The sequence below is a fragment of the Hypomesus nipponensis genome, chromosome 13 (assembly GCF_054491055.1).
Source record: "Hypomesus nipponensis isolate SF chromosome 13, ASM5449105v1, whole genome shotgun sequence".
Classification (NCBI taxonomy): domain Eukaryota; kingdom Metazoa; phylum Chordata; class Actinopteri; order Osmeriformes; family Osmeridae; genus Hypomesus; species Hypomesus nipponensis.
This window is the reverse complement of record NC_140373.1, coordinates 7,662,269-7,688,752: the sequence shown is the minus strand read 5'-3', so window position 1 is coordinate 7,688,752 and position 26,484 is coordinate 7,662,269. Positions and strand designations below refer to the sequence as shown.

Sequence of the window (26,484 nt, the reverse complement as noted above, 5' to 3'; positions counted from 1 at the left end):
TTTTACTTTTTCTCCAGAGCATTTTACCTCAAGAGACCGATGTTGATGTTAAATAAAATTAATTAATGAACACTGTGCTCAGTCACCGAAGAGGCCCTACCTGCCCCCTTCCCTCCAAGCCTGCTTAGGGAGTCTACTCTAATATGACATACTGGTCTGAACACACACAGACAAACAACAGGAGGTCTGGAGAGTTTGGGAGGAAGAAGAGGAGTAGAGATGATGAAGATGAGGCACAAGGCTACAAACAACACTGTGCTATGCTGATGGCCAGAGTACGAATTATACAATGACAATTGGGGGGGTCAACTTCTTCTCCAGGGCGCGTATCGACCCATCTGACCTGTTTTTTTTACCTAATTTGAGGGGGAGCAAGTCTTAATTAAGGGGGTCAGACCCCCCCCCCCCCCAACCCCCCGTAATTCGCAGACTGCTGATGACTCTGGTTGCTGGCCTGGAATTACAACACGTTTCTTACATTAGACACTTGACCCGTCTCTTGGTGGCATCACTAGGACTAATAGACCAGCTGGTGCTCTGGCATCAGCAGGGGGTCATCAGTGATACAGTTGAGTGTGTGTGTGTGTGTCCTCCACATCTGTGAGTCAATCCTTCTGTATTACTGCGATCAAAGACACTAGGTGGCACTGTGGAGACAAAATGCAATTAATTGTACCTACAAAAAAAAAAATCTTATTTTTTTGTCCATGTTGTGCTACAGCCACATCTCTGGATATATGGCAAAAGGCTTTGGCCGTGGTCTGGTTTGGTAGCCACGTTTCTTATTCTGGTACTGAAACTGAACTTTGAACCACCATACCCAGAAAGCACCGCGCGCGCCACAGGGTCAGAAGTGTGTCTTGTGTCCAGCAAATTTGCTGTCTTGTAGCCTAATCTCAATCCAGATATCGAGTCAATTTCAATCTAAAACACTTTCATGGAGAGTTATGTGAACCGTAGATTGTGAAACGCGCTCTCGATAAAGCGTCCACGTTCCTTTCGGTTGTTTGTTTATGTTTTGTTCATTAACGGTGCTAACGTGGTCGCGACTCCTCCCGTGCTGGATTGTTGTGGAGGGTTTAATAACGTGGATTACAGCAAGGTACCTACACTACAGAACAATACAGTGGCGTTCATGGGTGGTGTTTGACAAGAACGCTGATCACCCGGCAATAGAACTTCAAAATGTGCACAGCCTATTTATCATTTAGAATCTAAAGAGGTGTTACGTTTTTTTAAACAAAGTCTGCTTGGTTTTGTTTTGGAATTACATTATAGCCAGCCACCCATAGCCATACATAGCAGTCACATTATATCACACTTCCATTGTTTAATATAGTTTACAAAAACAATATTAAAATTTGTATTTGGAGCAACTTGCATTCAAACCCCAAAAAACAGAGAGCATACTGTGTTGCTTTGAATGTGCCTGTGGTCAGTTGTGAAGATCTGCACCCACTGTGTGATTAGTAAGGTCCATACTTTTAGACAGCTACATGCTCGTACGTTTGTTGAACTGTGTGGGAGTCAGTAACTGAATAACTTCTTAACTATCACGTAAACTAAACAATGTAGGCCGACGGCAGATAAAGTAAACAAATACAAAATACATAAATAAAAGTTTAGCAAAAACGGAAGTGGACAGATTAAGTCATATTCAGGTAGCCCATGTGTGTGTGGGTGTCTGTGAAGTTGTATTTATAGCGGTGCTTGGAGAGGAAATGATTGCGCTCTGTTGGACTAGTTATTTAGCTTGTTGTGTTTTAACAAAGGTGTTGTGTTTTAACAAAGGTGTTGTGTTTCAAAATAGTCTTTCAATAGCCTAACATACAAACATACAAGAGTCTGTGGGGTAAATAATACACACGTGAACAGCTCCTATTTTCAGTTAGTGCTTTTTTGCAATAGAGTACACAATGAATTAGACTGCAGCCTATTTTACACAACAAGAAGGACTCAAAACAATGTGTGAAGGTTTCATAGTTTTTTTTTACGTCCGACATCTGTACTTTATTGACGAGCATGCTGCCTGTGTGCACAATTACAGGACAGGGCCGAGGTGCAAGTGTATACTGTGAGGATGAAGCACTAGGTACTCAAGTTGTTGAGTCTCCATACTGTTTATGGTTGTCAAGACAATCAAATGAACCACATAGTCAACCAACCCCATAGGCTACTTCCCAAGCGCTCCCACACAGATTGGGGCCAGGCTGTGGACACTATGTTGCCGGAGTTCACCACTATGCGAGGTTGTATTGTGTAAAAATAATAGTAATAATAACTCAGCTTGGTGTGTATGACTGTCAACATAACTAATACCCTGCAGGGAAGCCATCACAAGATCAGCTGAAGCTTTGCAGTTAGCCAACACTGTCATGTCCATGTTGTGTGACAGTGGAACAGTGTATTTGAACTTTCTCCAAAACCAACTGTCCTCTGGGGTCAAATAAGGTTGAAACGTGAACCTCTCCCAATCTCCCCCCCCCCCTGCCCCGTCTCCCTCCCCCCCTGCCCCGTCTCCCTCCCCCCCTGCCCCGTCTCCCTCCCCCCCTGCCCCGTCTCCCTCCCCCCCTGCCCCGTCTCCCTCCCCCCCTGCCCCGTCTCCCTCCCCCCCTGCCCCGTCTCCCTCCCCCCCTGCCCCGTCTCCCTCCCCCCCTGCCCCGTCTCCCTCCCCCCCTGCCCCGTCTCCCTCCCCCCCTGCCCCGTCTCCCTCCCCCCCTGCCCCGTCTCCCTCCCCCCCTGCCCCGTCTCCCTCCCCCCTGCCCCGTCTCCCTCCCCCACTGCCCCATCTCCCTCCCCCCCTGCCCCATCTCCCTCCCCCCCTGCCCCGTCTCCCTCCCCCCTGCCCCATCTCCCTCCCCCCCTGCCCCGTCTCCCTCCCCCCCTGCCCCATCTCCCCCTCTCTCCCAGGTGGACCTGTCAGTCATGGACAAGGTTCTGGGGCTCGTGGATGTGTGTGATCCCAGGTTCTGTGTAGCCGTCATCGCCATCCTCTTCAACCCTTTCTTTTGGAATGTGGTAAGTGTGGGCTAACCAACAAGAACACGCTTGGTCTCTCTATAGATTATTCCTTTACAATGCACTCTTTATATGAGTACAGCAATGAAAATAGATGGTACACTTACTTGATACACTTACAGAAAGGTTCCAGCGGAAACAATAACGTGTTCCTCAGTGACAAAACGGTTGCCAATTTACGTTCCCCTTATGGAATTAAACAGCTCTCCCTTCTTTCAGAACTTAGGACACAACCATGACTGGTCATAGAGAGACAGAGTGTGGAGCAGAAAGAGGGATGACATGAGAAAATAAAAATTATATCTGGTTGTTCCCTTAGCCTACCACAGCAGCTCTCGTGTTTAAAAACAGACAGTGGAGTAGAGGTGCGGGAGCAGGACAAGTCATCAACTGTGTTTATGTCAAATGATAATGAATGGATTAGATCTACAAAGTTTTTGATTGAGAAGGAAGTAAAGAGGTGCAACTTTTAATGTCCCCCATGTCAACAGCCTTCAGTGTATGTGTGTGTCTATGCCTGTCTATCTGTAAAACCTGTTGCTGTGAAAATGACTTTGGGTTTCATCCAGGCAGCATTTGAAGCAATCTACTTTTCTGTGATTTTATATACTTTGAAAGCCATTTCCAGAGACCCCTGTTTTCATAATCCAGAGAGCATGCACTCTTCCTCACAAATGGAGGCCTTATTTCACCTCACTGCCCACCTCCTGGACACCTGTACATGACTCAGCATTGATATACAGGAACTCAAGTGGCCCCTCATTTATCTAATAGCACTGGACATTATGGCCCCCCGAGATATACAGTGTGAGTAGAGGCAGCATCCATGCTTTTGTGTGCCGAAGAGAGGATCTCCAACCTATTTTCTGTAAATAAGAAGGGGCCCATGGATGGAATTATTTTTAATCAGAGTTGGCTCTGCTGATTGGCAAAGTGCTGCTAACAGTATTGACCCCTTATTTATCCACCTAGCTTCGACTGCACCTTCCTTTCAGAAGTCATTTCTCTGTGCAGTGAAATCCCCTCCTTATTTTGAACAAAGCTTTTTAAATGGCAACAGAGAGAGAGAGAAAGAGAAAAAGGAGAGATGCCACTTACCTGTTTAGCCCTCATAACTGTGTGTATGCACACTCGTGACTTTGTGTGAGTGCGCTCATGTGTACATCCGTGTGTGAGAGACCGAGACAAATATAGAGAAACCAGGTTTCCAGAACCTTCTACCCACACTACCACGGGTGGTCTGCGTGTTTGCCTGATGGCCCGGAGGGCTTTGCTGACCCTGTGACGCCAACCCTCTCCACGTGCACCATATGTCACACGTATGTCCCTATCCCAACCCACTCAGCAAATACACCCAGATTGACCATGGCCCCCACCATTTCCTGGATGGACGGCTCCCACTCTTTTGCTGACTTGCAAAATGTGGGATCTCGCGCCATAATCATCACTGCTACAGAGAGAGGGGTATGTAAAGGGTGAGAAGGATGCCTAGCTCAGTCATTAAGCTTACCAAAATACCAAAGCTGTTGAAAATATCACACGTTAAAAATAATACCACCCAAAGCTGTCTAACACAGAGATAATATTAGTACACGTGCGGATAATGGATGCATTTCACAGTATGGAAGGCTGTAATGTACTGGGTGTCTGCTGTCTGCTGTTGTAATACAGGATTCTGTATGTACTGTTCTGTAATGCACCTGGTTTCTGCGGTAACATAATGGTACTCAGTGTATCATTCAGGCAACCCTCAGGCATCTGGCTCTGTATGTGTGTACGTATAGACAGTGTGTGTGTGAATGCGAGCGGGCGTGTCTGTGACAGAGAGAGAGAGTTGTGTGTGTGTGTGAGCGTGGCGTGAATGTAATGTGTGTGAAGCTGGCAGACAGCCTGAGAGAAGGTAAACCCAGGATCATGTTGCATTTGTGTATACGAGAGAGAGAGGGATAGAGAGAGAGAGAAAGGGAGAAAGTTGAGAGAGAGAGAGAGAGAGAGAGAGAGATGTGTGTGAGCACAGCGTGATTGTAGTGTGTGTGTGAAGCTGGCAGACAGTCTGGGAGAAGGTAAACCCATTGTTCATGCTGTGAGAGTACAGCACTGGCACATTGGTACTCCTAAAATTATGCAGCACAAATTGTTCCCTCCAGAAACAAAAACACCAAGAGGTGTGTTCCTGAGGCAGGAGACAAAGGGATATGCTGAACGTCCCACTTATTGCTAGCTAACGTAGGCTGTGGTTGATTTTCGTATTGTTCTCCATACGATATGATTGCAAACTTCTAACAACATCACCTACCTGAGGACAGCCTGTCAATTAGCTGCCATGACAGCTAATTACATTACTCACAATGTCCCTTCCTCTCACTGGCGACAGCACATGTGTACGTGTGTGTCTGAGGCTTGAACTGTACAGTACAATAGACGTAAGTGGATGAAAAAAATGCCATCTCTCTTTCTCGAGGTTTCTCTTGTGTGTTCTCATGACACCCAGAAACTCCTCCTTTCTCACTCTCTCCGTCTCCTCCTTTTCTCTGGTTCGCTTTCTGTGTTTGGGACTCTCTCTCACCTGTTGTGTTTGCAGAACTTAGGTGCTCCGGTCATTTTTTTCAGTAGGTCATTGGATGATGTTGTGTGTGTGTGTCTTGTAGATGTGTGTGTTATGTCTTGGAGACGTGTGTGTTATGTCTTGGGCCCTGCACTGGCTGGTCTCCTCCTCTCCTGGTCAGGCATGACCTGGTCCCAGCCCATGTCCCAATCAGTAACTTTCTAATGTAAATCTAGAACCATCTACAGGTTGGGTTGTTGTCCAGCATGGCAGGCAACATGTGACACTTGCAACATTAGCAGTCCGACAAAGTAGACACAGAGCATCTGATGCTGTTTTCATTGGTGCTAATTATAATGATCACAGCTGTGATAACTGTAAGGATCACCGCTCAGAGAATGTGTGTGGTTACATAAGACCCATACTCCTATTATCATCTTCTTACATTATAACATGTTATCTGTTGCAACAAAGAGGTATTACAACAACACCTAAACAATATTGACAGTTACAGATTAATTTCCCCACACATGCAGTGAATGGAAGACTACCTGTGATCTAAGTATTATCGTTTTATAGTGGCTGATCCATTAGCAACCTTAGTAACAGATTAGGGGGTCACCCTTAACTAAATACTGTTTTACTCCATAGCTGGCTAGTATCACCGCTATACTACTCATATTAATACAGAGAATCTGTTCTCCTTCTCCTTTTTCTATTCCCTCTGCTAAAAGGTTTCCAGTGAGCTTTCAAATAGGAGAGAACAGTAAATGTATTAATCTTCAGTATGACACCTGCCCTTTTGAAGGAGTAGAGTGCAGATATTTCAAGCGTATTCATTAGCCTCTGAAGTCGGTGTAAAAATATGTACTATAGGCTTGTATGCCCTACATTAGGTGTGGGCACTTAGGATACATAAGGCATGAACACCTTTTTTTTTTTTTTTTTTTTTTCAGTTTTGGTCCTCTTAATGTGTTGCCAGGGTAACACAGACATTGTTTCCTGCATTCTGCTGTGAAATAAAAATGTATGTAAAGCATAATTATGCACAAGCTGTTTGCACCTGTTGCGCCTGGATACTTCTCCTCTTCGCACAGGTGTGTGTCTGGGTGCAGGCATGTGTACTGTTATGAGACATGGAACACTCTTATGTGTTCCATGTCTCACCTCCCCACACAAACAACAGCCTTTTTTATACCATGGTCTGGGTGAATACTCGATTCTGATTGTCTGCAGGGGTGTCCATTATCGGATGATAACGGACACTTACTACGTAATTGCAGCAAAACTGTCTTTTCACCGTTCTAAATTGCGGAGTGATAGAAATATCAGAGTTGGCTAACGTTGAAAAACATTAGTTTCTACTGCAAAACGCCTTAAAACATAAATTCCATGGTATAAGCGGGATAATGCCCTTCGAGGTGTCCAATATCACCTGATAATGGACGATGCGGAGGCATGAACCGTCCGACGTGCAGCGGACGGTTAGGGTTACATAACCCTAACTAACCATACTAACCCTAACATATACTATACAGTACATGGGGACATGCACTATCCACAGCACTCTTCAGCTCATAACTGTACTTTACACCTCTCATAGACTCTGTAACATTACAGCCTCGCTCTGTCACCCACAAATTCATTGTCTCACTGAGACACCTCCATTTCTCTCTGAGACTCGCAGAAAGAAATGGAGGTGAGAGGGAGAGATGATCGAAGAGCAGAACGAAAAAAGATTTAAAGGAGAGGCACGAGGGGAGGATAGGAAGTGTTGATCAGAAAGCATCTCTCTCTCTCTCTCGATTTTGTTCCTTTGTCAGGTTCTGCCAGGTGCTCAGAGCTTAATTAGACTCCCCTCCAGGACCCTTAAAGTGGCAGGAATATGAAGCAGGGATATGAAGCAGGGATTGAAGACAGAAATAGCTTGCGCTGGGCTGGTCAAGGTGCAACACCAACAGGCCAATCCAAAGGCAGGGTGGTGTTACACAAGGTCCCCTCCCCTCGGGTGTCCTGTTGTCTGCCTGCATGCTAATGTGGGGTCCTGATTGGCTTAGCCCCAGCTGCAGGCAGGCATGAGTCAGTGAGGAGATGTAGAGAGAGAGATACAGATGAGGAAGAGTGGGCAGATACATAAGAGCTTGTGGTTCGAAAATGATGTAGGATGGTGGAGAGGCAATGGATTTGAATTGAAATTAGACCTGAGAGAGAGATGGAGGGATAGAGTGAAGAGATACAGAAATAGGGGAACATACATGTTAATGAAATTTTGAGAGTAGGCATAGGATGAAAGACAGGGCGGGTGAACACAATGTCAGGGAGTAGGGACTGACAAAGAAAACTACTAGGACTATTTCCCTTAGAGAGGAAGCATGAAAAGAGAGAGAAAAAAATAGAATAAAAGCATTAGGCAGCATTTAGGGCAACATGTTCTTTCAATTATTAGAGCTCCTTGGAAGAACATTGTTGTTCCTCATCACCGGCTGCTGTCCGTGTCTGAGCCAGGGCTCCAAGGCAGGGGTCACCTTTTGTGGTAGTCTCTCTGTGTGTTGTTCTTGCCACAAGGCAGGATGGTGGACCTATATGCGGACAGGAAGCGGGGTAATTTGCGTTAGAATAGTTTTATTCACAACGCAATCTCGTAGTCCAGGGCAAACAAGGGTCGGCAACAATGTTTCAATGTAGAGGTACACAGGGGGCAGGCAGGTCCGTGTCGGAGGTCGTATCAGGGCCAAATGGCAGAGGTACACTGGAGCAGGCAGGCTCGTTGGTCGGGAGAAAAAACTGGTTGCGATCAAAACCGCGAAAACACTGACGAGACACAAACTGGAATGCTGGAAACGACTGTGAAGTCGAAGACGATCTGGCAACAGACAGAACAGAGGTTAAATACAGACGACAATAGGGAACACCTGGTGAGGGGTGGAGACAAACCAACAGGTGAAACGGATCAGGGTGTGACAGTTCTGTTCTATGTAACAGTAATTGTCTAACCTCAGTTGATAACAGCTCAGAGTTATGTGGGGTTCAAACTCAACTCCTGATGCTGGTGGAGATAATAATTAACAACTTTGTTTATGAAGTCTTTTGATGTCTGTGTGTTGATGACGCATACACAGGGTGCTACATGTGGGGGCTCCCATTTCTGTCTTCCTGCTCCAACTCTTAATTAGGGTTCTTTTTAGGGTAATTATTATCCCACTGTAATCTGCGTCAGAGAGATTGCGGGGTTTGGAGTGAGATGGAAACATTCCTATGGATAAATATGACAGGAGTGTGCGTGTGTGTGTGTGTGTGTGTGTGTGTGTGTGTGCGTGTGTGTGTGTGCGTGTGTGTGTGTGTGTGCGAAAGAAAGAGAACATGAGAGGTTTTTATGTATGTGTGGGCCTGTCTTTTGCGCAATTACAGACATGTTGAGTTTAGAGAGTAAATGTACTATCTTTACTTGCCAATTGTCATGATAATTGGTGTGACTATCCACAGAAACTCAATCTGCTGTCGTATATGACATCTGTGACGTTGAAAACGAACGGTACTGTGACCACTTGTTTTGGCATGCATATCATAGTTCCCCATATCCTTCTGTCTGACCTACATCTCTGTGCCAGAGTCGCCCCTCTCTGTGATGTTGACTAGGCTGAGACCCATTGAAGTGCATACATTACCCTCTCCTGCCTCTCAAAGAGATGGGAGGAGCTTAGGCCAGGAGTGGGCCACACAAATAATATATTTGATTCAGCCATCAATATTCAGTTCAAACATCCAGGAGTTTTCTTAAGGGCAGGGGCGTTCTTTGACTCTCTAATGGTCAGCCTGGTTTCAGTTTTAGATTTGTTGTGACGTATTACTTGTTGTTGAAAGTTAGCTGTGCTGCTAATGAACTTCTGCACTTCACACTCTAACCAGGTACTTGTTTTAGCACTGCTCGTAACACCCACAGACATTAACAGCTTTAATAAGAACCTAGGCAGGAGGAAGAATATCATGAGGGGCATTAAAGCTCCCCAGTTCCTCGGGCAAATGAGATTTTGTACTAACTAATACAATCTGGGTCCTCTTAATAATATCTCTGCCTGAATCGACCTACTGTCAGTCTATATTGAAATCTCTTTTCATGGTTACAGATTAATCCATCAAATCTTTGGATCTGTCAGTGGAATCTGTTGTCATGGTTACAGATGGAATTATTGTTCTCCTCCAAATTCAGACTACCTGTTAAGCCCATGCCATGATTAGCACGTCTATGCAAAGTAAATCCGTGTATATGTGGTGTGTGCTTCTTCTGTGTGTGTGAGAGAGTGTGTTTTGCCTTCTGGGTTGCATTGGAAATCCAGTACACTATAGTTGTTTTAGTTCTTTTGGTTTAAGAGAGAGTTTGTATACGTATATTGTATAAGGTACTGAATGTCCTCCTCTACTGTGGAGTTGATAAATGGTGGTCCAGTCAAGGGCCCAAACAAACTAGAGAAGTCTCAGTGAATAGCAGTTTTATCTGTCTCTACACACAGTAAATCTCTTTCTTTCTTTATTCCTCCCTCTCTTCTTTTCTCACGTTACTTGTCTCCCAGTAACACTACAGTAGTATCATGTATAATGACCTTATTCTGCAGCTTTTGCCCAGTAGCGCTTACATGTAAGAAATGTACTCTAAACCCTCTGCACCCAGCATAGTGCTGGTGGACTACAGTAAAAGCAGAAGGGTAAAGGATCAGAAGGTTGGCGCGTGATGGAGATGATGAATGTTTGGAGGCCACAGAAGAACATGCACAGAGCACAGGAAAGTCCTTGTTGTGAGAGGTTGTTGACCCTGTCAAAGACAAGCTGTAACTTGACACAGTTGGGTGTGACTCTAATGTAAGTACACTGATTCGTTCATGTGGTCTGTGACAGACTTAGGATGTGAGAAACCCTGTGTAAAAATCCAGAGATCTTTGTCAGATGTGCTGCCAAGTTCCCCACCATGAAGGGTTAACCATGCAGCAGCGGCCCTGCCTAAGGAAGAGTGATTAGCAGGCGTGGTGCATCATGTGGTCAGGGCATGTACTGTTCTCCTGTCCTCCCTCTCTGCTGCCCGGGTCTGGCTCCAGAGACAGAGCACTGCTGTGCATTAATCCTGGGAATGGTGATTAGACCGGAGCGAGGCCCCCTGCCAGAGACACAGCCCAGGGGAGCCACCGGACCGGACTGGGTCTGATACCCACTGAGACACCAAGTACCAGACTCGACTCTACTCTACTTACATCTCCTTTGCTTTACTTCCATTTCCTCTACTCTGCTTTACTCATCTCCACTCTGTTCTACTCTATTTTGCTTCCATCTACTCTGCTCTAGTCTGCTCTAGTCTGCTCTAGTCTGCTTTAGTCTGCTCTCCTTTACTCCACTTCACTCCTTTCCTGTCCTTGTCAGGAATAGCCTAGACGCCAAGTACTAAGAAGTTGGACAAGGAGTCGGGAGTGAACTGTTACCTAAGACCCTGCTTGATGGCCAGAGGACTGAACATGTTTGTGCTCTGGTGACTGCTGTGTAGTACAGAGGATGTAAGAACAAAATACCCAGGTGCCACTCACCCCTAGTCCACTGAATGAGCTGCCAAGCAGCATGTATATTTCTAAATGTGTTACGTAAGATCATAAAGACTTAACAGACTCAGTATCCTGCTTTCGTTTGTCCTACTTTCTCTCCAGGCAGAATAAAAGCTTATGTACTGACAGTTGTTACAAAACCTGTCATGTAGTTCTTTTTGCAAAGGAAATGTGAAATATTATATCTGTCTAGAGGCCCCACCCAGATGGACGCACACACCAGAAATGTTGGACGACCTGAATAAATTGAGAAAGGGATAGTGCCTTTCAGTAGAAACATCCTTCGAAACATGGGCATGGACAAAATGCTCATCTTACTTTTCTCCTCAAAATGTGATGGCCATGTAGAAGCCCATCTATTCATGTTAGTTCTCCAAGTAACGCGTGCACAGAGGCTGCTGCCATATCCCTACACTAATGTCAGTCAAGTGCCTTGACCACAAGGCTTCCCTCACACTCCTCCTAGTCTTCTGAAGTATTGTCTGCCGCATGTAATGTGATTTCTGTCTCCACCACAGACCTGTTCTTCTGCCTGCTGGAGCTCTGTCAGCAGAGCCCATGTAGCTACAGTTTATGAACCTAATTACATGGTGTTATGTGGTAGAAAGAGGAAGCGAGAATAGAAAGCAAGATTATGTATACGCTTTTACAGCTCACCTATGAAGCTGTGGTAAGAGAAAGAGATGCTGAAAATAGATCTGTATGTGTGAATGAAGAGACAAATTAAAGAGAAAGGACACTAGCAAGAAAGAGAGGCTGGTGCTCCTTAAAGCACCAACGACGGGATAATACAATAGTCCTTTTGTTCCAAACAGCATGGATTTTTGTACAACATGAAATGTGTTGTTCACAGAGGATACACAATAACCAAACATTGAATGTCCTACTGTATGTATGGTTCAGCCACTTATATTTGATACAACCAAATCTATGTACTGTATACACCACCTGCTCTGAAAATATCTGAAGTCTTACGCCACTATATCTAATATCATGTATGTTTTGTCTGTGTGTGTGTGTGTGTGTGTGTGTGTGCAGATGGCGCGCTGGGAGCACAGGACCAGGGGTCTGACCAGGTTGCTTGGAGGTCCTTACCTGGCCTGCTACTGCTTAGGCTTCCTCATCATACTGCTAAATGTCTACCGCAGCCACAGGTATCCCTGAACACTCACTCTCCTTCTCTACCTGCTAACCCTCTCTCCATTTGTCTCTCTCATCTCACTGTCACCGGTCCTCTCAAACGACATCTACACCTCCCTCACTAGCACCTCTCTCCCTTTCTAATGACATCTATACCTTCCTCTGTAACAAACCGTCTCTTTCTCTCTGTTCCTCTCACGTGCACACAAACCGTCCAAATCCAGCATGTTTACCTTAATTAGGTCAAGCTGATATGATTCATAAGGGAGACATACTGCTGGACAAGTCATCTTTCATTATTTTAATGGTGTCATTGTCCGTAGGAGGTTTCCCTAACCTGCCGTCCACATTCATCCATCCATTCACGTCCATTCATCAGATGCTGAATGTCAGTCAGGTCATCCTAACTTCTTATAAACACCTTATGACCGTGTCCATGTGTGTGTGTGTGTGTGACGGTGTGTTTGTGTGTACTGTGACACTGTGATATCCCCAGTTCTCCTCCTACCCTACTTCCTGTTCCTCATCTTTTCCCCTCCTGTCTCCCACACACTCCCTCGTTCATTACATATGTCACTGTTGCTATGGCACCAGCAGCCACTGAGCTGCTCTCACCACCACTCATGCTCGCCTGTGTGTATCCATGCGTGCACGCCTTTGAATGTGTGCACGTGTGTGTGTGTGTCCAGTAACATACGTGTGTGTGTGTGTCCAATAGCAGTTGTAGTCTTAGAGAATCTTGCTACGGTTATCCACACAGGGGTAACAATACACAATCAAGGTACAGTAGAGGAAGATATCTTGTGACCTTGTGATCTTAACTTTGAACACAAGTAGTGTATTTATTTTGCAGACACTTTCTCAGTGCACATTGTCATTGATATCTTCAGGCTTTGGTATCTTATAGTTCCCAGGCCTGCGAGCTACAGTTTGTGTTTGACTGTAGATGTCACATGAGATTGTTATGTTGTTGACTATCTGTTATGGGTTGAGGTGGGAATTTCCTTGGTGTGGATCTGGTTTGTGTGAATTTGTTTTGTTCCCCTGTAGAATCTTTCTCCTGTCTCTTTTATCTATTTCTGTCTCTCCCTTTCTTTGCACACACACACACACACACACGCACACGCACACACACATGTAGGAAGGGAGAGGGACAAACTGAGACAAGCACACACAAATGTCTCCTAATCTCTTTAAATATAAATACTATGCCATTCTCTCCCTCATCAGAGCCCAGTAACCTTCCTCCATGTGCATTCTAAATGAACTTATCCATTCCCCTGTTCCCTCTAGCCTGCTCAGTTGAGATGAAGATCTACAATGATGTTAGCAGGCTGAGCGGTTAGGGTGTCGGGCTATTAATCAGAAGGTTGCTGGTTTGTTTCCTGGCCGTGCCAAAATGACGTTGTATCGTTGGGCAAGGCGCTTCAGCCTACACAAGTCCCTGTACTTACTGTAAGTCGCCCTGGATAACTAAATGTAAATGTAAAATACATAAATAAATAAATAAATAGCAGCTGAGGTAGTGTCTCAGTGCCTTGGCATGTGCAAGTGGATGACTCAAAGCGCTAAGATTTATTCTAAGATTTATAAGTTGAATTACATCAATAAAGTTTTGCAAGATAAAAATAGGTACTGTAGTTTAGAATTTTTATGCCAAATAAATCTTTATAAAACAAAAGATTTGAGGCACACACTCTCTCTTCCACTCTCTCTCTCTCTCTCTCTCTCTCTCTCTCTCTCTCTCTCTCTCTCTCTCAACAAAGAACCTCAAGTGGGTCAAGATACCTCTGTAAACATGTCTGTGTGTGTCTGTTGCCTCTCTCTGGCCTTGCTGTTTCAGAGTGTGTGTTTTGCTTTACTAGTCTTGATATGGGATGAGAAAGCAGACAACTGGAGGGTTAGTGGCAGATACTGCTGATGACCTCTTTGTTTTTCCCAAGATGATTTTAAGTGTGTTTTAAAGAAGAAAAACTGTTCAGTTAGGATGTAGTAAACTCTGTGCTTCTCCCTCTTTCTCCCTCCTAACCAATGCCTAGGTCAATAAAGGGTGTTAATTAGGGATCCTTATGTCGAATGAGATGAGCGCAAAAAAGGATCAAAATCAGGCCAGTGTTGTTTTGGTTATGTGTTTTGACTGCTCTAGCTGACCTTTTCCTGTCTGCTCACTTATACGCTGGGCCTCTTGCAACCTCTGCAATCACATGTTCCACTTCGGTACACACACCTGGCTCACCATATAGACCATTATGCCAACAATGATACGAGGACAAGTATGTTTGTAAGTGTGTTTGCAGTACTAATAAGAATTATGGCCATGTGTTGATAAATCTATTTCACCAGGAGAACCACTAAAGTGAGTGTTCTTCTATCTAAACATTAGCATGCATAGTGCATTGAAAATCCTCTCCACTATGGCCAATATAATTCCCTCCAGATTGAATTTGAAGTTTAAGGTCAAACGTGACCTTATGTCCAAAAGGTTCACTAAAAATGACAACTCGCTGCTTCTGCATTGCCCCACTCCCCCTGCTTTCCAATCTCCCATCCAATCCTAAACTCTATAGGACAGAGACTGTTTGTCCCCTCCAGGCCACCGTGGAGCCCAGTGGCAGTCCCTTTCATTCCTGATGTAACACCGGGAACCAAATCACAGAAAAGACACCAGCAGGTCTAATATGGCCTGCTAACCCAAATTCCCTCCAACAATTCACCTAGTTTCTCCTGTGGTGGTACAGCAGAATCACAACACCACTGCAAGTCTGGTACTGTACATGGCCTTGCAGATGAAAAGGACCATCACCTGAATAGGATAAAATCCAATCACTTATTTTCGTAAAAGACAGATTACCGGTTCCTGTGTACGAGTATGACATCCTTGCTTCAGTACACACTGTATGTTTACCTCATGCTGAATGTGGGAGAGAGCACCAGCCTTCCTGTGTAAATCGTGTTTTAGTTCTGACTATTGTGTGACATTAAAAGGGACATGTTCTTGAGTGGTTGTGGTGACCATGAAGACTTTAGCCTTAAACACTGGCCTGCATTACTTTGTCAGCCAAATCTATGATTCTGTTATACGTAGCCTCACTATTTTGCCTCTGTTGCAACTTAAGTCATCCTAGACCCAAAGGTATTGGATTTCTCTAACAAGACACTGAACCAAGTTCAGTGGTGGGGGTTGAGGAAAACATGTAGGTCAAGTAAAAATGATTGAATTAAAGTTAATTACCAAAGGTAATTAAATTACCAAAGGTAATTATTTTAAATAAAGTGTACTTGTGAATCTGATTGGATCTGTCTGTGTCTTAACTGTAACTGTACATGTTACAGTTTTTATTTAATTTTATTATAAGCACTGTTTTTAATGGACAATAGTTATAGTATTACTTTGAGTAGCCTAATAAAAGTACATGTTGATCAAAGATTGGCAGCATTAAACTCAGTAAGAAGTAATTTACAGTCCATTACAGTAATTTACATGTAAGACTCTTGACTAATTATGTGCCTCTCAGTGAGTAGCTAGTCCTTGCTCTTTGATTGGCCCAGTGTTTCCATAGCAACATCTCCCTAGGCCCATCTACCCTATAGCAAGGTCTTTCTATGAATGTGATGGTTGGTAGTAAAAAATTATAAAACAGTGATCAAACTACTACAGCACCAGTCATCTAGGAAGATCAAACCTCATAATACTGGTGCAGATTATCTTTAATTCTTGCAATAATATTAAGGTATTATGGTATAAAAAAAGTTTCTGAGAGAAAAGCAGATCAAAAGGACGCAACATACCATTTAAAATGACACTTAGCCATCATAAAGGATGTTCTTACTGGGGTGGAGCCAGATGGGTTGGTGTGATGTAATCAATATCTTAACCAACAAGAACTGGGTCAGAATTTGGTCTTCACTCACATGCATGTATTCAACAGATTGAACTGCCTCAGTCTCTCCTCAGAAACAATGTCTAATCTATATACCTCCTCTCAAGTATTACAGTGGCGATGAGGGCCCAAGTGAAGTGGGAGGTGTTGTCCAGCCAGGAGGTCTTCTACCTGGGGGCAGCTCTCATGGTGCTGGGGTCTGTCCTGGTGGTGACCAGTTTCCTGGCACTGGGGTTTACCGGAACCTTCCTTGGTGAGTGTCGCACGCAAACACAAAAATAAACACACACAAAGAGTAAAGAACAAAAACATAATGTCATACAAAACACTGGGTAATATTATAGAGTACATTAGTGTTGCTGTTACAGTCTAATTACATAAATAAGGTATAAAGTAATATGTACACAAGCATCAGTAGAATATAACCTTACAACTATGTGAAATACTGCAGCAGTGCTCGGAGTAGTGGTGGTGACTATATTATTGCTGTGTGTAATTGAAGGCTGTTACTTCTTATTGCATAAGTTATTTGTGTTGTTAAGTCCTATATTACACAGTTGTCTCTTTGTAACACACTGTATTGTAAAACATCAGAAAATGATGCATGTAGTCACACACTCAAGACAAAAATTAAATTTCCACCATCTGAAATATTGTGCGCTGGTTTAATTCTCCCCAGTGTGAGTGCTTTTACAGTGATTAGTCTATGAGGATGACGGGTAATGAAAACACACTACTCTCAAACATCATCACAGAATTCCCATTCCCAAATGGGAATTTCCAAACCTTCCCAATTCCCTTCTACCTTCCCTAGCTTCCTTTCCCTTCTCTCCACCCTGCTGAACTCTGACCTGACAACTGGAAGAGAGACAAGCGGTCACAGTGTACCAAGAGAGATTAAGAGAGAGGGGGAGAAAGAGAGATGAAGAAAGGGAGATGTTTGTGTTACGAGTGGGTCATTATAACCACAAACCTCTCTCACACTGACGTACAGCAACGGGATATAAACCCCCACGACCTACAGACCTGGTTATTAGCTCATTACAAGTGCATGTTAACATTGTTGCTCAGTGTCTTCTCTCTATAGATAGAACGAGGGCACCTTGACCTGAGATGTCTGTGTTCCTCATCACACCCACACATACTCATGCTCCCCTCCACAGGAAGACATTGCTGTGCAAACACACCCAGGTCACATCCAGCACCATGCACACATGCACACCACTTGCTTCACCATGGTCAGTGTGACCTGATGCAGGTTAATTTTGTAGAAGAACAAAGATGAAACTTCCAACATGGCTTCCTCAATTTATTCCTTCTTGTCCTGTTTTGAGTGTGTTTGTTTGTATGCATTTGGAGAGATTGCGTTGTGGGTGGTTACAGTAACTTATTAAACAGATAACATCCACAACTCCTGCTGCTTCATGAAGGCCATGGTGGAGCTTTGAGAGGGTCATTGTGTTTGATAGTTGGAAGGAGGATGGGGGTGGCGGGGGGGAACTGTTTCTGATGCGTCTATCGTTTACCAGAGCAGTATGTGTGTTGGTTTCATTCTCCTCTGTGTGAGTGCTCTTCCAGTGATTAGTCTCTGAGGATGAGGAATAAAGAGAATACACCACTCAAGCATCGTCATAAAAAAGATGACAATTTTAATTCACACCTACTGGTTCTCACAGTGACTTGCCTCCTACTCATGCGCTTATAAACCCTCATTCTCCCTCTCCTTCACTCACTTCTTCAACTACCAAGTCAGTAATATTCTGTTGGCCTCTGTGCGTTTGATATGTTATGGTGAGGAGTGGTCCATTGATACACACTAGTAAACAATCTCAACCTTTATACGCAGAATTCAACCTTTTTATGGCAACACACACACACCCTACTTGCTTCACTATGGTTATTGTGACCTGACACAGGTTAACAATGTAGAATAATGAAGATGGAACTGCAAACACAGCTTCTTCAATCGAGTCATGGCCTGTTTTGAGTGTGTGTGTGTGTGTGTGTGTGTGTGTGTGTGTGCTTTCTTTTGTGAAGACTGCCCTGGGGTAGTGTTAAACATAGAATCAGGCCCATCAACAAGGCATCATTCTAATAGACGTCAGGTCTCTGGCCTCCAAAACATCCTATAGAGATTCATGATGTTTGTTAGCCAAGGGATTCACAGAGGATGTTGTTGTTTTGTTTTTGGTTGTTGGCAAAGGGGGATTCAGAGGTGTGTGTGATGGGGACTGTGGCTTGCATAAAACACTCACATAAGGCACTCCGACTCTGAATCTGGATGTTCTGGGTGCCTAAGTTAAGCAACGCAAAGGATCTTTTTCCTTTGTATTCTGGTAGGAAGGATTGCTGTTTAGTAAGGGGGCTTGTTCAAGTGGACTGGCTAACTGCCTGAGGTGTTCAATACAAAAGCAGAGCAAATGTCTGATCCACATTCTGAGTGACTTTTTTTCAGTTGTCATTAAATCCAGCCTGGCAATCACACAAACTGATTGAAAACTGTAATTTTCCTTTTCATGACGCAGCTATTTTTTTGCTTTGTTTAAAGACGACAACATTTCCCTCTGAATTGCCATTCAAGTCAAAAAGTAGGTTATCCCAGTATTGTTATGAAGACAGGTCACAGCAGCTGACACTTTGTTTATAGAAGCTTGTCCTGCATAACATTTTCACTAACTAAACCAGAAGTGATGTTTTATGTAGTTATATAAGGCTTATGGGAGAAGAAAATGACTTCTGAGGGGCACTTTTACCTACTGTTTATCTTTGTCCTAAAATGGGTCATGATTAAACTGATTTTGTGTTTGTGTGTGTGTGTCATAGGAAAGGTTATGTAGCTCAGATAGGTGTTTATGTTACAGTGAGTTGTGGCCCATATCTGGTCATCTGACTTCCCTTCTTTCCTTCCATTTCATCCATCCCTTTCTCCTTCAATCCGTATCTCTCTTCCCCTGCTTTCCAAAAACATTGATATATCTTTAAGCAATTTAAAACACTGAATATAATACTGTACATGAGATGGTTCCTTATATGCTGTGCAAGAGTCTTGGTCCAATGTACTGACTGCATGTGTGTGTTTGTTTTAGGAGACTACTTTGGTATCCTGATGGATCAGAAGGTAACCAGCTTTCCCTTCAATGTGACAGAAAACCCCATGTACTGGGGCAGCACTGCCAACTACCTGGGCCTGGCACTCATGTAAGTGTGTGTGTGTGTTGCCATCAGTGCCACACATGAATACCTGTCCACCTGCACGTGAATGTGAATGCTCCTAGGTTTGTTTTTACCCTCCTTCCCCCCATATTCCCTGATGGCAGTGGCCTCTTTCAGCTGGATGAGGCTCCCTGCCACACTGCACACAGTTTGGGAACGGTTTGAGGAACATGATGAAGTGTTCAAGGTGCTGCCCTGGCCTCCCTATATCCCCAGATCTCAATCCAATTGATTGATGGGCTGGACCCAGTTTGATCCACTGCGGCTCCACTTTGCAACTCACAAGACTTGAAGGATGTGCTGCTTATGTTCTGGTGCCAGATACAGCAGGACACCTTCAGAGGTCTTCTAGAGTCCTTGCCTCTGCGGGCTGGTGCTGTTTTTGGCTGCATATGTTGGACCAACAGCACTTTAGGCAGATGGTCATAATGTTTATCGGTGTATATGATAGTGATGTACTGTAATGGCACGCATAGAAAAGAAAATTAAGAAAACTTTCATAATGCGAACCCTTGAGTGGCATTGTGTAAATCGTATGTAAATATTGATCGAACAAATAAAGACAGAATAATAGTCATTATACTACGTTATTCTATCCCCGTGTCAAAGAGAAGAAGATACAGAGAGATATAGACAGAAAATCTTTGCGTAAAATATATGTGCGTGAGTGTTTGTCACAGCCTCCATGACAACGGCAACTGGGTTGTTGCTAGGCAGTCACTGAGGAGGAAAACGGCCTGTCGCCTCCCAACTATTAGCCCCCCCACTAGTACTTGTCTTTCTCCCCTCTTTCGCTTTTTCTCTTTTTCTTTCTTTTTCTTTCTCTCCATTTGTCTTCCATTCTCCCTCACTCTCTCTTCCTCTCTCACTCTCCTTCTCTAACTATCCCTCTCTCCCTCTCTCTATCCCACCATCCCGCGCTATACTTTCTAAATCTGGCCATACTTCAATGCCTTTAATCCCTTGCGGGTTTGCCTCAGAGACCCCAAGAAGAAGAGGCACATCAGGCTTTGTTGAAGCTGACCCAAACATCTCATGTGTAAACATGAGTGTGTGTGTGTTTGTGCGTGTGTGTGTGTGTTTTTTGCATAATTAGCAGGCAGAAACATCCACATCTGGCTCTAATACTGATGTCGCCATGGAAGCCCATACATGTTTTTGTTGCAGTAAACCACTGACATAGACCACATAAGTAGAAACTCAGAAGTCCAACTGGGCTTTGAAATGTCAACATTCTGCAGAACAGATGCAGGCAGGTGTTGTTTTGGAATGGAAGATTGTCGAGACAGTACCATATTCATCCTAAGTTCTTTTAGTTTGAGCCTGGGGTCTCATAAACAGTTAAGGTTGCTCATGATGCTTTATCATGATTTGTCTATCATGGTCCTCCAGGGACTTTTCTCACTCTCCCAGCAGTCTGTGTAGCCTGCAGACTAAGCCATATGGAGCAGAGAGCTGGTGTGTGTCATCCGTCACTGACAACCCACATACATACACACATACACACAACCAGCCACCCACTCGTTTAGAGGACAGCTGTATGTGCCACCTCCATGTTAGCATATCATTAACCCACATTTGTGTGTGACTGTATTGGTTGGCTGGTCAGGCAGTAAGAAAGAGAAGGACAACAGGTCAACGACGCTGAGGAAAAGACGCACACCCGCAGAAGGAGTAACATGCTCCGCCTTTTTAACCATCTCTTCCTCCACCCAGAAATGAATTAACCTACTTTCTCCTGAGCCCGTCATAATGACTGCGCAGAGGACAGGCTCGTGAGTGTTTCCTTGATGGCGGGGGGTTTAAAGACCATAACAAGGCCTTCCGCCATCTTCTCCTCTTTGTCTTCCCTCAGTCCCGGGATGTAATTGGTCTCTTACACTACAGCAATCGTTCTGCAACAAAAAACCTCAAGTGGGTCAAGAGACCTCTGTAAACATCTCTGTGTGTGTCTGTTGCCTCTCTCTGGCCTTGCTGTTTCAGAGTGTGTGTTTGGCTTCACTAGTCTTGATATGGGATGCGAGAGCAGACAACTGGAGGGTTAGTGGCAGATACTGCTAATGACCTCTTTGTTTTTCCCAAGATGGTTTTAAGTGTGTTTTAAAGAAGAAAAACTGTTCAGATAGGACGCAGTAAACACTGTTTCTCTCTCAATGTGTACTTTTGTGTGTGTTTATTGTATTCACAGGTGGGTGGTTCAGTTGTAATTCAATTGAATGAAATATTCCTCAGATAAGTTGTGATCACCGTGACCCATAAGGACCCACCTACCCGGTCCTTTACTCCTCATTTCTAAGTCTTTCTCTGGCTGTACACAGTCCATGTCTCTCTCTCTCTCTCTCTCTCTCTCGGTCTCTCTCGGTCTCTCTCTCTCTGTCATTCCCCTGTCTCTGTCTGTTCCCAGACCACGGTATTGCAGCAAAATCATATTACCATTGAGCTCTCATGGCCAATATACCAGGCTAATTAGATATCTCTGAGATGAAGAAAAAGGAGAATCTCTGGCACACACACACCCACACACACAGACACACCTACACGCACGCACCCACACACACACATACACAGTGGCTTCTCTATCTAATAGTCAAGAGCAGTCAGTCATGTACCTGCAGTCAGATAGGTACAGGTTTTCTTATCAGCATATCCACTCACTGTAGCATAATACTATACTTTATAATCTGTTGTTATGTAACTGACCCACCACTGTCCCCTGCTGATCCTGCTCGGGTCATCTGCTGGTCCTACTGGACAGCTCTCTTTTATCTTTTTTTCTCCACAAAGTGATATTTAATAAATTGCCCATGACAGGCCATGGGATATGGTTATTATTTCACAGCTAAGGTGCGTTGTTTGGCCATCTTAGCTGGGATATGATAACCATATACCAATGCCTGTTGTGAGCTATTGCTTGAATACTTTATACATCTAGGTCAGACTTCTCTACCTGTCCTACTGTAACAGTAGCTCCCAACCGGGCCATGTTCTGTAGCCTTAGATCAGTTCTGTCAGTTCTATGTAAGAGAAAGAGAGAGAACAACTGGTTTACTTACACAACGTGGATAAGCAACACCTCAAGGAGTGGACTCGTTTGTGCCGTAGTCAAAGAAAGTGTTATGGTGGTTGGATTCCTCTCTTGAAAACTACATTTAGAACCCAACATTTAGAATGCGAAGTACAGCCCTCAGAGCTGACTGACCCAGACTTGAGTGTTAACAGTCTTGTGTCTGCCTACCAAGGCTAACCAACAGACTGCTGTTAAAATATGCATGGACTTGTATCTCTGTCTTAGTATTAGTGTTAGTCTCTCCTCTCTGTGTGTGTCTGTCTTCCATCCCCTAGTCTAGCCCAGCCAAGCCTGCAGGCTTCAGGACCGGACCCTCCATCTGCCAGACAGATAGTACTGAATAACAACCCATATTAGCACTGAATGTTTCTGACTCTCCTCGTGTGCCGCTGAGTCATGTCCAGACCGGTCAAATGTGTGTATGAGTGTGTGTGCAGCCGGTGCTGTTGTGCCATTGGGAACATTCTTGGGTCCAACGAGGCTGAGTAGGGCACATTGAAAGCAGAACAAGAGGTTTGGATAATCAAAAATGCTGAGGGAAAGTATAGAATGGAGCAATCAAAAGAAGGAAAAGAGCAATTTAAACTAGCATGTGTGAACTTCCTCTAGCACCCCAGTAATCAAAGAACCAGGTCAATACTGGTTACGTTGCCAACGGGGTCAGCTGGATACTGGATCCAGACAGCCATTACTTTACCCCCCTCAAATGCCTTTTCCACCTTCACTTTGTCCACTTAGATAATTAGACCTGATGAGAGAACAACGGGATATGTATCAATACACTTAAGTCATTTGGCTTCCATTTATTTTCAGACCTTACCGGGCATGTTGTCTGTAGGACTCTCAAATCCAGGTCAGGAAAAAAGTTATAAGGGCAGCGTGTGTAGAGGGCGGCTTGGGTTTGTGAGCATGGCTCTTCTGGGTGGTCCAGAAAATCTTGACAAGTCATCAAAAGTGCAAGAGCCAGGCCTGTGTGTGTGTGTTTGTATGTGTGTGTGTGTTATATAGGTAAAACATATTTTGTGTCTCCTTCAGGAATGCCAGCCCAGTGGGTGTTATCCTGGCTGCTGTGGTCGCCATCACATACCAGGTAGCCATCATCTTTGAAGGGTAGGTGTATACCTTTCCCTTTCGCTCTTTCTCTCTCTCAATTTCTGTATCTATTTTACTTCTCCGTCAATCTGCATGTCAGCTTGACAGTATCTGTTTGCTTCATTTCATTGCATTTCCAAATGAGGTTACTTGATAAGATTTTCATGTACAGTGTAGGGTCCAGGTCTCGCTCTACATTACAATATCCCTTACTTTCGCTCACCTTCTTTCTCTCTCTCTCTTTCAAACTGTTCTTCAGAACTGTCATCTCAATGAGTTTGACACTGAAGGAGGGAAAGTAGGGGTTTTTTTCTCCCTCGACACCACATACAAACGTTACGCACACACACGTACACACATCAGAGTAGTCAGAACTCAAACTGGAGCCATGTACCAACTATATGGCTGCTTGTGTGTAAGTGTGTTTTTGTGTGAATGTGTGCGCACATGTGGCTCTAGTTCTAGAGTTAGAATATAAGCTAGACTAGACAGCTGACAGACAGACAGACAGACAGACAGACAGACAGACAGACAGACAGACAGACAAATTACATATGTGACAGGAAGGAAGATTACATTTATTTGTAATCATGATCACCTATATTTAACTCACTCACCCACCAACACATACATACACACACACGTTTAACTCAATATACCCAATATACCTTCTCTCTGGTAGGTTTTCACAGCTCAGTCTTCATTCCTGTCACATGGCCCTCTTCTGAAATGTTACAATTAAACTGCGACTAAATTTGAATCCTTGTCAGCATACATTTGCAAGGTCTATTACTGCACAAAATGATCCACGTGTCATTTCCAGTAAAGCAGGACTATGTCTTGTTGAGTTTTTTCTACCTAAAGAACCTACCGCTGGAACAACATGTGCTGTGGCGTCATGGAGACCTATGTTACGATTTATTACCAATATTACATACCAATATGTAATCAAAGTCTTTGAAAAAATGTCACCCCAAGACTGCTAGGGCTGTGTGTGTGTGTGTGTGTGTGACGGGGGTTGTTGATATGGAGACAGGAGAGTACAGAGAGAAACAGGCACGGAGAATGAGAGCTTGTTTAAATAAGGATAGAGGTGTTGGGGTGTGCATCCATTCGTGCAACAGTGGATATCAGGCAGGAAGGCAGACATCTGCGCGCACACACACATCACACACAAAGTGTACTGTACACACATACATGCAGCATGTACAGTGCACACACACACATACATATATATATACACACACACAATGTACACCAACGCTCTTACACACAGGTCCTGGCACAGGCTGGTACGGACCAGGGCAGCTTGTGTTTTATGGTGCCATTTGTATTTGCAGACCATTCACTGAGAACATCTATCGGCAGAGAGCCCAGTGCTGCAAGCACAAATGAGGGCCTGGACAGTGATCTGTGTTTGTCCAGGGATCACACCCCCGAGAGAGGGAGCTGCCAGACTACCGGTCAACCTCAAACCACCCCCGCCTCGCCATGGAGGACTTTCAGGGAAGAGGGGAGAGGGAGGGAGGGAGGGAGGGAGGGAGGGAGGGAGGGAGGGAGGGAGGGAGGGAGGGAGGGAGGGAGGGAGGGAGGGAGGGAGGGAGGGAGGGAGGGAGGGAGGGAGGGAGGGAGGGAGGGAGGGAGGGAGGGAGGGAGGGAGGGAGGGAGGGAGGGAGGGAGGGAGGGAGGGAGGGAGGGAGGGAGGGAGGGAGGGAGGGAGGGAGGGAGGGAGGGAGGGAGGGAGGGAGGGAGGGAGGGAGGGAGGGAGGGAGGGCAGGTTGGGTGAGAGGTGTGCTTGGGGAAAATGTTTAGCCTATTCTAGGTAATGATGATGAATGTCTGTCTGCCTAATTGTTTTTTCTCTTTATATTTTTTTGTCATTTTCTTTCCTTATTGAATTGAGTATTTGAACAAGAGGCTTTTTTGTCAGCTAGCCATCTGGATCATACAATTCAAGCTACTGTGAGGTTTGAGAGGGAGATCCTTTTAGACTGTCCAGAATCTGTCATGCCTAGTTTGATACTGGCATAGTTAGTCTGCTATGTAAGTCATAGCCAGTGGTTTTTCACTGTATGTACAAGCAAGGACAATCATTCCAGACATTTTTACCTGGAAACTGTACAGGTGACCATTCCGAAACTGTGAATACACAACTGATCTTGTTAACTACTCCATGTCCTGTCTCTGGTTTGTTCTGGTGCTTTGGCCGGTATTGTTCCTCCTCTACCCAGGGTAAGATAGCTTGGAAGCCGGATCTAAAACCAGGGGGTTTTGAGGTCAAGTTGAACCAGAAGGTTACTGCTTCAAATCTGGGTATTCTCACCTTAGCTGGGCTGGCTGAATCCAACAAGTTGGGGGTTGATTAGAGCAGGGGTGGAGCAGTAAACCAGGCTACCTGGCCACCTGCTCAGAATGGAAGGACTTAAACATTGTTAAAATTGAAAAAAAATCTTGACTTTGTTGTTGTCCTCTCTTTCACTCTGAACCCAGCTTTCTTACTGGTCTGAGGGGTGTAAAGTACAGAACAGCTGCCAGTTTGTTTTTTCCCCTCATTTTCTTTAGCTGTCTATTGCCAACTCATTGATTCTCAGCTGAAACACACACACACATACCGGTCTTGTTTTGGGTGGAGAACATCAGCTCATCATGCCTCTGCAGAACCACATTGAATATATTTTAAGAAGCTCATCCTGACACACACTTACTGCAGAAAGTCAAAATAGCTCTGATCACACTGCTACCTGGGTTACAGGATGGAGTGATGGATCGAGGGATAGATGAATCATTCAGGTGGATCAGTTCATTGGTGGAGCTTTGATGCCATGTAAATATTGAAACTTAAAGATGGAAGAAATGCTGCAGAAAATATCAGAGGATACACAACCCATACACAAATATTGAATCTAATAATTTGAGTCAACACTCTAAAGTCAAACATGACCAAAA

At 44.4% G+C, this 26,484-nt stretch overlaps 1 protein-coding gene across 3 annotated transcripts; it reads left to right on the top strand.

Annotated features, from left to right (window-relative positions):
- Positions 1-771: 771 nt before the first annotated feature.
- pemt (phosphatidylethanolamine N-methyltransferase) lies at positions 772-25,054 on the top strand. Of its 3 annotated transcripts, none has more exons than XM_084670927.1 (7): positions 772-1,102; positions 2,911-3,018; positions 12,184-12,299; positions 16,274-16,419; positions 19,253-19,364; positions 23,482-23,536; positions 24,879-25,054. In XM_084670927.1, the coding sequence occupies exons 2-7, from the start codon at positions 2,926-2,928 to the stop codon at positions 24,888-24,890; spliced, it is 534 nt and encodes a 177-aa protein (XP_084527053.1). In that variant the 5' UTR covers positions 772-1,102; positions 2,911-2,925; the 3' UTR covers positions 24,891-25,054. The 3 variants fall into 3 exon arrangements, with proteins under 3 accessions (XP_084527053.1, XP_084527051.1, XP_084527052.1); XM_084670925.1 differs by having other exon boundaries at positions 789-1,102; positions 23,482-23,556; XM_084670926.1 differs by having other exon boundaries at positions 826-846; positions 23,482-23,556.
- Positions 25,055-26,484: the final 1,430 nt, after the last annotated feature.